We start from the raw sequence: 17,711 nt of genomic DNA, 5'->3' as shown, positions 1-17,711 counted from the left end.
GGATTTGATGGTTTTTTGTTAACTTTGTTTACAAGGAAGCAAATTATTGTACCCTTTTTTTGGCTGTTAATGCTTGGGATAGAGTAAGTAATTACCAAACATTTGATCAACCTCCATCTTATTATAAAAAGGTGATGAATGATAAAAGGAAGTCTTCAACTAATTACAGCTTATAATCATTTTGATTAGTAGTTACAGTTTTTCATTACAAAAAAAAAAAACAGTCATTTGTTAATCTTTTTTGACAAAAGACTACTTTCATTCATGTACCTTACAATGGATGTCCATGCTCATCAAATAAGAAAGAACAAGGAGATCAAATGCAAAATGACAAGCAAATAATTCCTGAAGAAGTGAACTGAAATAATAATCAATCAATGATATGATATCATATTCATAAATGTATCAAATCAATAACTAAGAAATTTTAAGCCTATGATAATTAATTAAATAATTAAATTCACATCCTCTATAAGATCCTGAGCAAGATGTTAATCTCCTAATTAAAAACCTGTTTTAAAACAAAAAAAAAATAAAAACAAAAAGTTTCCGTGAATCTTCTCATGTTGCTGTATTTTGTATTTATATCCCTCGTTTAATCTGATAAATGAGGTAGAGTCATCGTCAAGATGCTGAAGTATAATTATATGTTCCTCAGATCAGTCACAGGCCAAAGCCAAAACAGAAGATCATCAAAATTTGTGAAAAGAAATCGGCGAGCTGATCAGTTTAATTTCTTGCATGGAGGGCAAGAGCCACAAATACGACACGACAAAATTTTTTCCCAATTCGATCACGAATTCAACGACTTCGCTAATGGCATTTCGCTCTCGTTTGAAACAGACGACGACGTCCTCTGCAGTCCACCACGCGCCGCCGCTCCTCCGGCTTCTCCGAATTGAACATCTCCCTTGCCATTTGCGAGACCACCTGCACCCTCAATATCATCATTTCCAGAGTAATTCTTCTCATTTCCAGCTCTTCGTCCTCCGTCTCCACCTCCACCCCCAAACCTAACCCTAAATCCGAAGGCACGAGAAACGATTCGGTATATGAAAGTTAAGAGCCAAAACGCCCACGGAAGGCAAACCAATACCACCCCAGCCACGGGCAACCAAGACTCCACTTGGTCTTCAGGAAGCAACACGTAAGCGACGAGGCAGGCGCCGCCGGCGACGATGCAGGTGAACAAGATACAAGCGGTGATCCATATGTACGCACGGCCATTGCTGAATTCCGGTGCAGGCATTGATTGGATGAGTAGGAGATGAAGAACAATATCAAAAACGTGAAGCACAGATCATGGATTCGTCTTTATCATTGTCCATTGTAATCATCAACATGGCTCACGTTCCATTAGAGGTGTGGATCTTCCAGATTGTATATTGTTCAAAAGTTTGTTTACCCACAAGAAGGAATGTTAAATGAAATTCGCTCACAAAGTGTGAAAGAGAGAACGAAGCGGGCTCCATTTATGGATGTGGAAGTTGGGGTTTGAGTTTGCTATTAATTCAAATGGAGACGACCCATATTTGACGTAACACATATGTTAAATGTAATTAAATATGATTTAGTATTTGAAATTTTATATTTAATATTATTTTCTATTCTACAAAGTTTCCTATTTTATTTGATCAATCCTTTTTTGTTTTGGACGATGATCAATCCATTTAGAAAGTGATTATTATAGTTGATTACGTACAATGGGTGTGTGTGCGTGTTGTTTTTTCCTTTTCTTATAAACTTTAATTCTGTGGTTTCCTCTTCAAACTCAATTCTAACATGACATATTGACATAGTATAAAGAGAGAACATCAAAACATGAAAAAGCTTATATAAAATTTGATAATGATTAGTGTTACATTTTGTTGTTCTTTCACGTCTTCTTCATTATGCTAATTTGTTTTCTGTTTCTGTATTTTAGAATCTACTGAGAGGTTCCTCTGAACTTCAGATTTGATGAATTAGTGTAGTAGGCAACTTTTTCAGTCTTTTTCCCCAAGTTTTCTAGAAACTAAAAAATAAATAAGTATATGATATAACTAGGTTGGGTTCAAGACTAGTTTGATATTTTCAGACTATGAAATAATAGAAGACTAACTTGATCAGCTGGTCAAGGTAAATAGGACCAAAAATAGGCGTCTTCCCGGTTTAGTGACCCCTGGGGGGCTTTGTAAATTGTTTATCAACATTCCGTGACACAACTTCCAGCAAAGTCATTCTGACAACTATCCATTGATTATACAAGCCATACATATTCTATTTCCACTATGAAGTATAAACATTTTCTTTTTTTCTTTTTTCTTTTTTTTTTTGGGGTGGGGTTTGTGTTTCAAAAATTTAAGTTGTCCGGTTTAACACTAATCAATTGGCTCAACCAAGTCCTACACACTGTCTCCATGAACATGGTTGCCTAAAGTAGATCTTCGAGCCACCAAGATGCATGCTTTAGCACGGCTTACAAGTAGAAATAGACTTATCCGGGGCTGACCGTTTCGGTGAAAGGAACTACTTCAGGCACCACTTCTTGGGTATCTCTTCTAATGGCATTTAACATTTGGCATCTCTTTTGTTCTCGAGTTTTCCTTCTATTGGTTTCGAGCACAATAAGTAGAGCAGTGATATCTGCTGGGCTCACCCCACCAACTCTGCTTGCTTGACCAATGGTTTGCGGCCTCACCTACAATCATTTAAATGATATTTCATGGTTCAGTCCCAAGAACAAAATTGCAGCTATGAGAATAGATTCTTATTGGCAGCAGAAAGTATCAATCTTTGGAACAGATGCTTCTCTCTGAGTTCATGACTCAGAATGTAAGGAGTGAAGGGGGAAATTTTTATTTAGATTTAGACATGGTAAACACTTTCTTTCTTCCCCTTATTATTCATTCTCCATGATCCAAACAGACACTAAGAACTGTTAGATTTAAACCAACGTTAAGGAGAAGAATGATTTATTTTTCTCTTCCTTTCATAGGCATGAGTAATATAATGACCAGTTTCTTATTCCATTAGACTCCTAAGAGATCTCATCACCTGTTTTATTTTTTCATTTGTGAGAATGTGTAGAAAACTTAACTCTAATAATAAACCATATATAGATAACCAGGCATGTTACAAACCTTGGAGAGTTTTTCACGTGCTTCAAGAGACAAAGTTGTCATTGCATAATAATCCAAGTCCACAGGGAGTGGTCTATGCTGTTGACCGACCATCTGCAGGTATGTCAACACAGTCGTGTAATTTGACATTTAATACACCTCTTCTATGTTAAAATGTGTAAAATTTAAATGGATTCAAGATTCCTTTAATTGACATGTATATCCCGTACCTGTTGAAGCTGGCTTTGCTGACGCAAGATGAAGCCTTCATACTTAATATCAATCTCGACACATTCTTTCTCCATTCTTGATAAGTTGCTGTTCCCAAAACCATGCTTATCAAGAATTCCATATTGTATGTGTGGTTTCTTAAGAAGACTCTCCAGTGTTGAGGAGTCCCTCACTGGCTGACCAGATACATTCATGACATCAGCAGCCAAATCCCCTCCTGGACAGAAGTGAGAAGGATAACAATGGTAGTTATGAATAACAAAATATTTTTTATAACAGAAAAAGATTTTATTACTATGAGAAAGTAGAAGATTCTCTTAGTTAACAATATTTCTAAAAAATTGGTTGATAATAGAACACAATGGTATCGTGTAATCCATGTAACCAATCCTACTTAATAAAATAAGGCTTTTTGTTGTTGTTGTTGTTGAGAAAGTAAAAGATTGAATAGATAAGATATGGTAATGCTGCCTGAAAAGGAAAGAGAAAGGGTAAGCACTTGCTAAGAGAGTGGAAAATTGCAATTATAAACTATTTATATTTCTACATGACATTAAAATGGATATACCTAGACTATATAAGTTCAATGACTGTATTCACAGGCAGATGTAGTGAGGATTTAAAACAACAACAACAACAACACTTATCCCATTAAGTGGGATCAGCATGCAGTGAAGAGGGAAGGGCTTGAAATTTATTTTTTTTTACACAGGCTCTGCAGTTTCTCACTACATTATCATTTACTAAAAAAGGCACATCTGTTTGTTCATTGCAGATTAGATTATAGCAATAGCTCAAGTTAATGGTAAGCGGCTCATAGGCCATTCATTTTCAGAGTTTGGAAACCTTCGAAATTGACAACAAAAAACCAAGCTCAAAACTGCACTAAGATCAACATGCATTAATATAGAAATATTTGTTACTAAGAAAAAATAACAGTAAATTGTTTTCCTTAAGGGTATGTTTGGATTGGAAAATAGTGAAGGGAAGAAAGCTTTCATTGAAATGTGAAAGGTTTTCTCTGTTATAATTTTTCTTTTTTATTAAAGAGCGGAGAGAAATGTGGAATTTCACTGAGCCTTTAAAATTCTGTGAAGCCCACCAACCCTCATGTTTCTGCCAATTTCAGGGGGAACAATTCATTTATTATTATAAATATCCGTCATTTTTTTAAAAGTTTTTGTTAAGAAACTAAAGCATTATAATTAACCTTTTGACAAAAAGACAAATTTGTTCAAACAGGACTAATTGATCTGTTGTGTTTTCTTTATCCCTTTCCTCTCCCTCCCGTCCCCCAAGCATCCCTTTGAGGATTAGCTTCTTCCACCAATACAGCTTCAAAGAATAAGGTAATATCCAAGAAAAATAAATAATAAGAACCTGAAATCCTAACACTTTTCAATCGCTTCTTTTCCTTAGAAATCCGAGCCTGCTTCTCCTGATACAATTTCCAGTGTCTCTCATCTATCAACCCAACTTCATGACCCAATGGAGTAAGACGACTATCAGCATTATCAGATCTCAAGAGTAATCTATGCTCTGACCGGCTGGAGAAGGCGCATGTAGAAATATACATTTGTTAACAAATGAAGAAAGCATCACTGAGCATGAAAATTACAACTTCAGTTAGCATACCTTGTCAACATACGGTAAGGTTCCCGCAGGTCCTTAGTGACTAGATCATCAATTAATGTTCCTATATAACTGCTCTCCCTTTCAAGAATAACAAGTGACTTACCATCCGCATGTCTAGCAGCATTGATGCCAGAAATTATGCCCTGCAAAGAAAAAAATCGTTATTGTAAATTTTAAGAAATCTTGTCAGATAAGCAGGATGACAAAATAAACCAAGGTACTAAACTGCTTTTTCTCAAGATATAACTAAGAATACACGCAACCAAAATTAAATGGAATTTAGAAGCACAAAGGCATAATACCTGTGCTGCAGCTTCTTCATAGCCTGTGGTTCCATTTATTTGACCTGAGAAGAACAATCCTTCTATTTTCTTTGTCATCAGAGATCTAGCACATTGATGAGCAGGCAAAAAATCATACTCAACAGCATACGCAGGCCTCAGCATTGAACAGTTTTCAAGTCCAGGTAAAGTTCTCAACAAAGGTAACTGTAGTCTCTCAGGTAAACCAGTTGAAAACCCCTACTAGAAGAAGAAAAGGTTAATGACGTATATTTTGTTCTATTGCAAGTGGTATTCAAGGGATCAATGAACTATAATTTAACAACTGCAAGGTACTAACTCATGAGTCATCAGAAAAGTAGTAATTTTGGGAACTCTATCTTATATTAAAGATGCTCAAAGACAGTCATATTAAAACTAAGAAAACAGTAAACTAAAAAACTAAATTGGAAAGGGCATGAAGACCTAAAAAATTAGCTCAATCATGCCCCCAAGCTTAACTCAAGCAGTCAGAGCAGGTAAGAATTTGGGTAGATATCCTAGGATGAAGTTGCGTTAATGATTTTCAGATGTACAAAAAAAGTTAGCTTCATCATGAACACTCACGGCCAGAATGGCAATGGAATACTATCTGCATTCTGCACACAAGAATTAAATATTGAACATGATTATTTACCCTTTTCTGTACACTCACGGCCAGAATGGCAGTAATTCCGTCTTGGATAAAAGCTGTTAACTATAAGCTGCCCAACACTTATCTCTCAGTCATTTGCCTCCTTCAATCTACATATCTTCGTCCCTTAAGACATTAAATGCCTGTTCTTTCTCCCTTTCTCTCTCTGTTTGTTGTTTCATAAAATCTGTAATATTTTAAACTTTAAAATTTCCGAGAGTCTTTCAAGAAGGAAAGAATGGATGACAAACTTATAATCTTGCTCATACTCCAGACATAGGCAGTTTCAAACTCCTTGCATTAATATCTCTTGGGGTGTACATATCTGTGAAAAACCCATAGCCTTTTTTCACTTCTTATATCATCTAAATTAATCACCAGCACACAAGATAGAACTACACCTTTTAGTATAGCTTATGAGTATGATTCACGGGAAAGAGAGGAAAAAGAATACCTGCACATACAGCTCAGGCACATGTCGGCCCTCCGGTTCAAGAAATATCTGATGAGACTCCTTATCTTGAAACCTTACAATCTAAAGTGAACAATATTTTGTTAGTTGGGGGGAACTAGAAATAATCCCAATGCAGCTGACGCTGCAGACTTCACGTTTTCTTAAAACTAGTTGAGATTGATTTTTGGTCTGAATAATAAAATGGGGGCGTAAAAAACTCCCCCCCTCCCCCCGGGGTGGCAAGTGACATACTTTCTAAACACACCTTATCTTCAATGGAAGGACAGTATCTAGGTCCTTTAGCTTCAACCCATCCTCCGTAAGTGGGAGTTTCATGCAAGTTATCTCTAATTATCTGGTGAGTTCTACTGGTAGTGCGGGTTAAATAGCAGCACATTTGTTCTCTTTCAATATGGACATCAGGATCAAAACTGAACCAGCCGACCTGTCATTTTCAATCAACATTCCAGGAAAATCCAAATATAACTATTAAGATTTGAGAGTAATGGTAATCACATAGTTGCATCATAAACTATACTCATTGTCAAACAAGCCAATAAGAGAATGAATTTTAAAAGAGAGAGAGAGAGAGAGAGAGAGAGAGAGAGAATAGAGAACGGACCAGCCTGAAACTAAGATGAGCAGACATAATTCTACAAGTAGCAATGTACTATCACATTTGAATATGTCTCGAGATCATGACACATGCTTACTGAACATGTAAGTGCGCGCGCGTGTGCCATAACATAACAGGTTGGGACAAAACCATTGCAAAGCACAAACCAAGAAAACTTGATTTGAATCAAAACTCAATCTATTGCAGATATGCATTGACCAAAAAAACATACGGAACATACATAAAAGTTCAAATGGAATCACCTCTTCATCTCCATGCTGCAGTTCCAATCCTGAGAAATCTACAGTGCGAATGTCCACTCGGGCTGGGGTTCCAGTTTTTAATCGATCAGTTTCAAAACCAAAGCGCTGCAAGTTCTCAGTTAGCCCATGTGATGCAGACTCCCCAGCTCTTCCTGCAGGCATAGAAGTCCTACCGACCCAAATTTTACCACTCATAAAAGTCCCCGTGGTGAGAATAACTGAGGGAGCATAGAAATTCATTCCAAAAAATGTGCACACACCTTCCACATTGTCATTCTTCCCCACTAAAATATCTGTGACCATAGCCTCTCTAATAGAAAGGTTAGGGGTGCTGCAAAACAATAAATAAATGATGCCCAATGATGAAAATAATAAACGGGCAAATGCATAAAGCATGTGATCAAAACAAAAGGCAGCAAGGGCCAAATTATACTAGGAAAGGTTGGTCTAGAGTTCCGATTCCTATCTCTCCCCCTGCCCTATTACTTGCCACAAACTTGAAGAATAAGGAAAATTCTCTCATCATGTAGATAACATTTTACTTACTTTCTTACAAATTATACTCAGGACTGACAATAAGAGTAATTCCGAAAGAAACTATGAACAACTATGCAACCATACAATAGTGAAGAATCAACATAAACAACACAGAAAAGATGTGGACAAATATTATGTAATCATAGGAAGCTAAAAATACACTAGATAAAAAGCGCAAGAATTATAGCAATAAATAGATGCATGAAATGACAAAGAATAAAGTAAAAAGATTATGGACAAAAACTTGCCTTTCTACTACATTTTTCATTTGCATGGCATATTCCCTTTTATCAGTCTGAGCACGTAGTGCACGGACTGCAGGACCTCTTGAGACATTGAGCACACGCTTTTGTAAATAGCATCTGAACATGAATATAAACGTGAGCAGCAAATTACTAGAAATTCACTTTTCGAACTAGAGCATGTCATGAAAATATGTAAATTACTAGAAACACAACTCAGACATCTTAGGAAGATAATAAGAGTACACCAAAAAGAAAAAATGGATATATTCAATGTAGTAATAGAGGATGATGCATCAATCAGAAGGAAATAAAGCAAGAGGTGTTACATTTATTGAATTCTATCAGCCACAACAGAAATAAGGCCAATTTTTTCAGACTCTTTGAGAAGATTAGAATGACATGCTGATCCAAGAGTCATCCCATATTTAGAGAACCACTGTATTCTTAGAAGCCTAAAGCTAAGGTTTAAGCCAGTCAATGAAGCAAAGACGGTTGCTCTTTGTCAGATCACCACCCTTGTTTTAGTTAAACAGATAACTTTTTCTATAGATATAAGCTTGAACAAGATATGTTTTAGTTTTACCAGGATGCTATATCATTTATCACTTTGTGTCTGACAATTTAGGTAAAATCAAAAGCAAAATTCATTCTACGTAAGTTATTGAGAGTTGCGACCTCACATGTGTCTTCTTGTCAATCAAGATTTTCTAATGTAGACCATTTATGACATAAAAGTATAAGCTTATTAGAAGAGAAACCAGTAATATCTTAACCTAATTTCTTTTTCCAAGAAGTAAACTCGTGGTTAAATCAATGAAAATTGAATAGCTTGGGTGGAATAACAATTTGCCAAGCCCTTCACTTCAACATCTTGAAACCAGGTAAAAATGTATTTAGGGGGAAAAAAGAGTATGCAAAGCCCCCCTCTCTCTCATGGAGGCAGGTATCCCGGAAGTATATCTTATTAATGCTTTCACAAGTTCTAACTTTTACAGGATGAATTCACCAAGTCATCTATTTTTTGTTTCACTATCATAGGGTTCCTGCTCGTGATAGTAGATAACATCATTTTACAAATAATTTTCCCTCTTTATGAACACAACTGCTTCACTCTGATAATTTCATAATATATTTGAAATTGTCCAGGAGACACCAGCAACTTCTGGTCGCTACTTTTTCCTTATTCTGACAAACACATTAATATAATCTCCAATGGTCAAAGACTCTAGAAGTACCTTATTAGAAAACAGAAGTTCTTCTAGCAATTATATATCAGGCCATTGTTCAAGGCTATATTTTAGTAGCCTTTCAGGACTTGGTAGTTTATTTCTTTTTCCTGTTTTATCAGAACTCCGTATGAAAGATAGATGATACTTCAAGGACCTCAAAAGAAAAAGGTGGGATAATACTTGCTAACATAAATAGACAGGTACACATGCTGGAGAGACAGAGAGGGACACAAATCAATATAAAGATGCCAGTTTTCATCTTACCATTGCATTCATACAGAACTCCATCCTCAAAATATAGAGTGAAGAAAAACAAATCTAATGCTAAAGAACTACAGTGGAACTTGATAAATATTTGACACTACCTATCAGCAATCTTCCCTATTTCACCACCTAGCGCATCAACCTCGTGAACTAATTGAGACTTTGCAGGTCCACCCACTGCTGGATTGCAAGGCTGCAACAAATTGTCTTCATTAGAAACTCTTAATGTTTTAGGATTGAGTTACACGTGTTGCATTTTGTGCCTAGTCGTGATCAAATAGAGGAGAAAGGTAGAGGAAGCATATCTGGAAGTGGAGGCAGATGAAATTTCAAACATAGAAAAGCTGATTTTTAGAATCATGAAAATATATATGAAAAAACAAAAAAGTTTCGACCTTTAACTTATTGTAATGACAAACGGAATTTCAAGTTATAAATTCCTGATGCAAAAAAAAATAATAATAATAATAAGGACAGCATTGGCACGGCCACTCAATTGGCGCTGATGGAAAGATGTACAAAGCGAGCGAACAAAGGTTTTGATGAACCACGAAATGTAAGTAAAAATACGTCAGCAAATAAAACACAAATGGTAAGCAAAATGCTAGCAACCTGCCATGCAATTCGATCAATATTTAGCGTAAGAAGAAGAGTTCTTGCCCCCAGGCGGGCAGCTGCAAGAGCAGCTTCACACCCAGCATGTCCTCCTCCAACTACAATGACATCATATTTCTCATCTGCTACTCCAATATAATCCAAATCTGAAAAATCTCGGATCGGTAAGTATTGGGGCAAAAAACAATCTGCCCAGAATCCATCAGCTAATTATTTTTTTCCCAGTTTGGTGAGAGAGAAAAATAACGTAGCAACGAAGCATTGAGCAAATTAAGAATCAAAATAGTAACAAATTTAACAAGAACACTCCAAATTGAAAAGTGAAACACGAAATTGTGGAACCTGTAGAGCTGGAACAAGTAGAGAAGCGGCGGGATAAAGAGAACGGAGAGGAGAGTGGACGGCGAAATTGCTTGCGGAAGGGAAGGAGATGAGGTTTCAGAAAACGGTGAGGAGAGGGTGTGGATAAGAGTGTTTTGCAGAGGTGCCGGCCAAAGCCTGAGAGATTGAGAGTAAGCAGCGTCGCTGCTGCCATTCTTCCGGCCTACTCTATCCCTTCATCCGCAAGACCGCAACGTAACATACGAAGCAAGGTGGGGGCTGCTTTTCTTTTTCTTTCTTTCTTTCTTTGTTTTTTTTTTTTTTTTGAAAGAGAATGTTTTTCAAACAAAATAATACTCCCTCTTTTTACAAGGAAAAATTAGGTATCAACTAATTTAACTCCACTAATTTATAACTTAAATATACTTTATTTTTATTTATTTAAATTTGGTATATATTTTTTGTATTCCCTCCTTTTTAGTTTGGAAAAAATGATAAAAATACTTACAAGGTTGTTAATCAAGAATGTCTAACAATTTAAAATAAAAGGAAAAAGGAATGCTGTAACATTATTTTAGTAGTAGCAAGGATCATCAACCTATTAACTATGACTGGCCTTCGTTAAGCAGACTTGAAAGAGCAAAATGGGATGATGCACTTCGAGGCCAGAGACATGAGGACGAAGGAGTACGTGAGCTTGTTGGAGTCCCAATTATCCTGTCAGATTCAACATCATCGACATCATCTTTTTGCTCACGTTTTTCTTAGAATGCAATTTCCCTCTCTCAAATTTAAATTAAATTTCTTGTTGCAGCTTTTGAATTAATAAATTTGAATTTAAATTTTAAATTTAGAATTCATCTATTTAAAATTTTTTGTTTTGATAGTGAAAAAAAAATTAAAGGTTAAAGATATATGAGTTGAAATTTAAAGCAAAAATAGAATATTAGAAGTGATAAATTTATCTCTATTTTTTAATCAGTAAAAATTAAAAATAAAAAATGATAGGACTGGCGAGACTAACAGACACATCAATAATGAAAATGTGAAAGTTTGAATCTGTGAAATTTTAAATAATTAAGGTATGAGAAAAAATTTAAAATTATAAAGAAATTATAATAAACATAAATTTTGTTTAAATTCAACCTAGATCCAAAGACTTTTACATATATAAATAAAGGATTTAGTTTAAATTGAAATCCTCATATATCTAAACACACTGTGTACGTTTTCCAAACTCGTCTCTAAATAATATAATTTCAATAAATTATTTTTGTTGTGACAAATAACACAGAAATTATTTTCAGTTAACCATAAAAATTATTTTAAATGCTGGCAAAAAAAAAATAGCATCAATAATGTGTCTCTAGGCATCGCGCAAGGCACAATCTAAGTTTATATAGAATTTAATAAAAATAAACATAAATTATATTGATTAATTTATTTTTTATTATATTCTGCTCCTGTTTCATTAAGGTTTTTATACATATGCGTTTGAAATATTATTTTAGCCAACTTATATATTTAATTTTTAAAAAAATAAAAGTAAATAAATTTTTATAACTAGAATCTTTTAAATATCAATAAAAAAGGTAAAAAATGAATCCATTAATTTTTTTGGGTAACTTAAATATTTTTTAGTTAACATTTTTTTTTTTTTTGACAAAACCCATTAATCCCAAGTGCTCAAAACAAAAAGAAGGGATGGGGAGCAAAGAACCCAGCCAAAAGAAGACATCCTCTTACAACTAGATTTGGCAAGCCAATTTGCTACTAGATAACAAGAACGAGGAATATAAACTAGACTTGATAAGGGGCAAAAGTTGAATAGGCATTTCAAATCATCCACCAACAGGTCCACTTTCCAATCAAGAAATGAGGCACGGCCTTTGACAACTTCAACCAAAGGCAAGCAATCTGATTCAACATCCATGGGTCCAAGGTTGCAGTTCCAACACTGGAAAACAACTATATGAAGTGTCTTTGCTTCACATAAGAATGCAGAAGAGGCTTCACCAGGTTGGCATATCAAGTTGACCACCTTACTGGTATTGTCACAAAGAAGGTAACCTAATCCAGCTTTCCCTGTAGCAGACACAAAAGCACCATCAACATTTAATTTTAGTCTGTTAGATGAAGGGGGAACCTAACGCAAGTCCTCAGGTTCACTAAGGTCGACGGTTTAGTCCAATTACGAGCCAATCAAAGTTCCTGAACACTTCTCACAGCAGAACAAATGACCTGCCCAAAATCAATCATGTTATGTTCAAAAATTTCACCATAGCAAGCTTTCCACACATACTAACAAAATTAAGCCACCAAGGCCAGAGAAAATTCATCACTCATAAGAACACCTAGAGTATTCAACAATCAAGATTCGAAGATACTCATATTCATCTCATGCGCATGTAAAGAGAGAGGGGCAGAAAACCACATTCTACGAACCCAATCACACAATGGCAAATAATATTCAATAGTCTCAATTAAGGTATCATAATGTACGCAAAAAGGCAAAACATTACATTTTCTTTTCCACAGGGCACCCCTAGTGGGGAGCACCTTGGTTGGAACATGCACACTAGAGAAAATATTTCACTTTCTGTTGTACTTTCAATTTTCATATGACTTTCCAAAACTCTGGGAATATAGAAGAGGAAGAACTAAGTGTAGTTTCAAAGAAGAAGATTGAATTGTCCACAAACAAACAATGACATAAAATTGGACAATTAAAAGCTAAGCTAATGCCACCAGGATCACATGCCTAACATGATTATTAATCATTTTCAAAAAAATATCAGCTACCAATATAAAAAGGTAAGGGGAAAGGTGTAATAACATCTATCATTAACTCTCAATTACTAAAATTAACACTACTATAACTAAAATCAACTCTGGCGCATAATAAAAACCATTTCTTATGAAGTGAATAAAGAGTTGGAATTTCAAAATCCAATAAAATATAACACAGTACTTTTCTAAAATCATATAAGTTTGATTGATGCAAAAATATGGAAAAATTCCACTTGGTATTGACATAGAAGAATGAAATAGACATTTGTAAAATACTTTGCAAGCTCGTTGTATTTAGGAGTATGCTTTCTACGGCTAAGAGCGAGCCACATTTGACTTACTCATCGTGGCAAAGAAAGCTATTTGTCATTGCCAACATACAAGCCACATTCACCATGACAGATGTCACCCTCACCGTGCCAATACTACCAAAATGTACTCGCCGTAGCCATTGTCTCTTACACTGTGTCCCATGGCACAGTGCCTTCCTCACCACAAACAATGATCTTCCTTGTTGAGGCCAATGTTAACGTGCATGCTCGCTGCAGCCACCATTTTATCTCACCACGGTGAGGCCTATGTTATTAGCACAACTATAACATCAATCGAACTTCTAACTTCTATTATTCATAATTAATCACTCAAGCTCCCATTTAAAGAATCCAAGTGTCCATACATAATTAAATAAATAATCTAATTGTTAACATCATTTATACCAATATTCAGTGCCTGACAAGGATCCTGAAATACTTAGTGCCAACCTGAGTCTTAGACCTTTTACACAATAAGAGTGTCTCCCCTCTTAGTCTCATACATGCAAATACACAAACATAGACATGTTGAAACATTTTTCTCTTTATTATAATGTACCATATCAAGCACTACCATTAGTCATGATATGCACACAATTGCATAGTCGGCCTCTCACTCAAAAATAAGGGCCAACAACCACAAAGCTGCCCAAGATAGCACCTAGGCTCCTATACAAATGAAATAATCCTCACATATACATAATTATATATTTGTCATAGAGTTGGCAAGCTAACCATTTCATTACACATAAGTTTAACTAGAGACATCACAAATTAATCTCTAATTCTTAGATGTCGATGCCTCCCCTTTTTCCTTTGCCTTCTCATCCCTTAGAAAACATTAAATAACGAGGATAAGATCTAACAATCTCAATAACTAAGAAACTTAAATAGACCATATCAAAGTATGAAAATTACATTGAGAACAATAAATAGCATAAACAACCATATCATTTCATAAAACACAATTTGCACAAGTGACATGTTCATGATTATGCAAGCACCTTATATCCGTATTTATATAATCTAACCAAACCCATTGGCTAATAAATCATATAAGCTTAGTTCATGCAATTAAAATTAGTCTTACTCTTCAATTATAAGAGATCAACGAGCCAAAGGCTCCCACATTTATTCTCAGACCAATGGGTTTCCCTTACTTAAATTTTAGGGTGTCATAAGTTGCCTGATCCACATTGTTTAATTTAGGATCAGTGATATTGAGTATCATACCCGACCTATGCCACACCCATATGCAATAGACAATACCAAGCACATTAATAATTATATTTTCCAACTATTGTGTGCAAATTTAATAGAGGCTACACTACATCAATTTTCTTTATAATTAGCCCTCGGCTGTTCAGGACGAACTCTCACCCATTACATAATACATGCCTATATATCATTATGCAAATCACTCATGCATAACACTATACAACATGCTATAATTCAAAAAATATGGTCATAGATATCATACCATCATAATCATGTCTTAATTTCACTCTTGCTAAATAACTTATATAGATTATACATGCTTAGCATACAACAATCATCTCATTATTTCACATTCAATCCAAGCCCAACATTTTAGCACAAGTAGCATCACCATATTACACACACACATACTTTAATCACAATGTCATTCCAACATCATAATCTACTATACATAATCATAATAAATCCATGCTACATATTTAATCACATTAATAACATGTCTAGAAGATAATATTACAGACACAGTTATATGCAACTATAAGTTCTCAGTTACCTTAACTCTTGGGTCTATCACCTTGAGAATATGACTTTGGATTTTGGAGGGAACTTCCTACCAATGATAGTTCTGGAACATTATGCTCTACACATAAAATCATATAACTGCATTAATGGCTAATTATCGTTAATTAATCCTTAATTGTGAGTAAGCCTTAATTTGCCAATAAGCATAATTAAACCATTTCAACCTCAAAATTAACTTCTATTAGTATATTTAGCCTTCATTAAACCTAATGACCACAACCATAGCATCCTATTAATCTAAACTTGCTTATTAAGTAAGGTTTAATTCTACTCCTCTTTTTAAATCATTTTATGACTCTCATTGATAAGAACTTAAGTTTAGAAGCATTATAGAATATTAAAAAGCCTCACTAATAACCTAAGTAATTGTGACTACTCGTAATATCAGTACCAAATTGCCTCACTCTACTTATAAGTCTCTTCAACATGGGGCTCATGACATAGGTGCCTCGTTAGAGAACTGATATCCTTAATAGTCTCAATCTATCATTGGTCAAAACTTTTTGTAAATAGTCTTTTCTGTGACATCAATCTTTTAATGAAAGGTCATTAGTATAATTTTATATGATAATTATTATTTATAATTATTTTAAAATAATATTACCCCTATTAGCCTGGGGTCTTAGGTCTGACACTAGGTGCATGTCACACAAAAATTCATGATTAAGACTTGGTATGTGTCAAATTAAGTTTTAATTTATAATATCTTGGTAAATATTTTTTAAAGTATAGTTTTTGGGCAAAAATTTTTTTCCCATAATTTGATGGTTAATTTGCATTCTTATCCTATTTCGATCTTTTCTCATTCTTCACATTTCCACGTGCTTTATCAAACACCACGCCTCCCATAATAGGCACATTTCCCCCTTCATAGGGCGCCCTTTTTCCTCAATTGCTAGCTGGTAGCTGTCATATGCCCTGAACACAGTGCTGCCTGAAGCGCTAAGATTAATGTTACAAAACATATAACTTTTAATCTCACAATTTTGCTTATATTTTATTTTAAATTTCTAATAAAAATTTAAAATATTAAAAAATTAAAGTGTAAAGATTTAAAATATAAAAAAAAATACAAAAACCTATAACAAATTGCGAGTAAAATGTAGGAACTTAAAATTATATTTTTTCTTAATGTTGCGACTTGGGAGGCATAGTAAGGAGGAAAAATGATAATAAAATTCCTTTAAAGTTTATAAATAATAATTTAATCTCTTAAAATGTAATAATTTTACTTAAATCTCTAGGGATCTCTTTGTCAATAATTTTTAAATTGAAAAGGTCATTTTATCTTTATTAACAAGTTATAATTTCTTATTCAATTCTTATGATTCTTTGAATAAAAATTGTCATTCTTTAAATAACAGTAGTGAATGTGATTTGTTATTTTAAAAACTTATTTTTCAATAATAAAAATTATACTTGACAAATTATGATTTCTTGTTTAACTTTTGCGATTCACAAAAAAATATTATTCTTTAAACAAAATTTGTGATTGGGGCTTTCTTTCAATAACAGAAATTACACTTAATAAGTTATAATTTCTTATTCAACTCTTGCAATTTATAGAATAAAAGTTGTGATTCTTTAAATAAAATTTATGATGGCGGTTTATTATTTTCAGTAAGAGTAAAATAATTTTTTACTTTAAAATTTATTGACACAGATGTTCATAAAAATTTTATTAAAATTATGACATTTTGAGATATTAGATTTTCATTTATATAATTCAGAGAAATTTTGTTGTAATTTTTTCTAGTAAGAAAATAATTTTTTTAAAAAAGAAAAGAAATGAAGTTAAAATAATACTAGGGAGCGGAGTGTATTTTTTGGCCGATGAATTGAAGTGTAAAATATCATATAGTAAAAAAAAAATGACAGATAGATTTTACAATATTAAATTAACAATAATTAAGTTCTTGATAAATTTTTTTAAAAAATTAATTGGAAGTATTGATTTAGATGATTATGAATAAAGGAGTTTTAATTGCAGAGAAGTATTTACGCATCAAATATAATACTTAGATTGTATTAAAATATTTTATTTTTAATTATTTGAGTTGATATCTATAATCCATCCTATAAAATTTTTTATCGAGAACCTAACTCTTATTAATTTAAAATTTTGAAACTCAATTATCATTCTTCCTATAATAAACTATGGTCATTGAATTAACAGAAAAAATTTAATAGTTTTTAAATATGGTTAAAGATTTGAACCTTGTAAATGAAATAATATTATATTAAAATATTATTTCTTAACAAAATTAATCATTTAATCTTTATAAGTTATAATTTTAATTCATTATAAATTAATTCCTAAACTTAAATTCGGTGCAACTTAATAT

General features: G+C 33.7%; 2 protein-coding genes across 2 annotated transcripts; both read right to left on the bottom strand.

The window, feature by feature from the left end:
* Window positions 1-721: 721 nt before the first annotated feature.
* LOC129296472 (uncharacterized) lies at window positions 722-1,740 on the bottom strand. The gene has a single exon (XM_054935066.1). The coding sequence runs from the start codon at window positions 1,247-1,249 to the stop codon at window positions 794-796; it is 456 nt and encodes a 151-aa protein (XP_054791041.1). The 5' UTR covers window positions 1,250-1,740; the 3' UTR covers window positions 722-793.
* A 383-nt stretch (window positions 1,741-2,123) lies between these two features.
* Window positions 2,124-10,733, bottom strand: LOC129296476 (uncharacterized). The gene is made up of 13 exons (XM_054935070.1): window positions 10,487-10,733; window positions 10,142-10,290; window positions 9,631-9,722; window positions 8,040-8,153; window positions 7,255-7,585; window positions 6,641-6,820; window positions 6,376-6,456; window positions 5,270-5,488; window positions 4,968-5,110; window positions 4,713-4,879; window positions 3,332-3,549; window positions 3,123-3,215; window positions 2,124-2,680 (listed from the first exon to the last, which is right to left on the bottom strand). Exons 1-13 carry the CDS (start codon window positions 10,677-10,679, stop codon window positions 2,477-2,479), a joined length of 2,184 nt encoding a protein of 727 aa, XP_054791045.1. The 5' UTR covers window positions 10,680-10,733; the 3' UTR covers window positions 2,124-2,476.
* Window positions 10,734-17,711: the final 6,978 nt, after the last annotated feature.

Source organism: Prosopis cineraria, unplaced genomic scaffold, assembly GCF_029017545.1.
Source record: "Prosopis cineraria cultivar Desert tree isolate PC_DT_omini unplaced genomic scaffold, ASM2901754v1 PC337, whole genome shotgun sequence".
Taxonomy (NCBI): domain Eukaryota; kingdom Viridiplantae; phylum Streptophyta; class Magnoliopsida; order Fabales; family Fabaceae; genus Prosopis; species Prosopis cineraria.
Note: the sequence above shows the minus strand (reverse complement) of the source record. Positions and strands in the feature narration are given on the sequence as shown.

Coding starts and splice junctions, on each gene's coding strand:
- LOC129296472 (XM_054935066.1), bottom strand. CDS start 1,249: ATGCCTGCACCGGAATTCAGCAATGGCCGTGCGTACATATGGATCACC.
- LOC129296476 (XM_054935070.1), bottom strand. CDS start 10,679: ATGGCAGCAGCGACGCTGCTTACTCTCAATCTCTCAGGCTTTGGCCGG. Junction 7,586..8,039: donor ATGAAAAATGTAGTAGAAAG/GCAAGTTTTTGT, acceptor ATTGTTTTGCAG/CACCCCTAACCTTTCTATTA. Junction 3,216..3,331: donor AGCAAAGCCAGCTTCAACAG/GTACGGGATATA, acceptor ACATACCTGCAG/ATGGTCGGTCAACAGCATAG.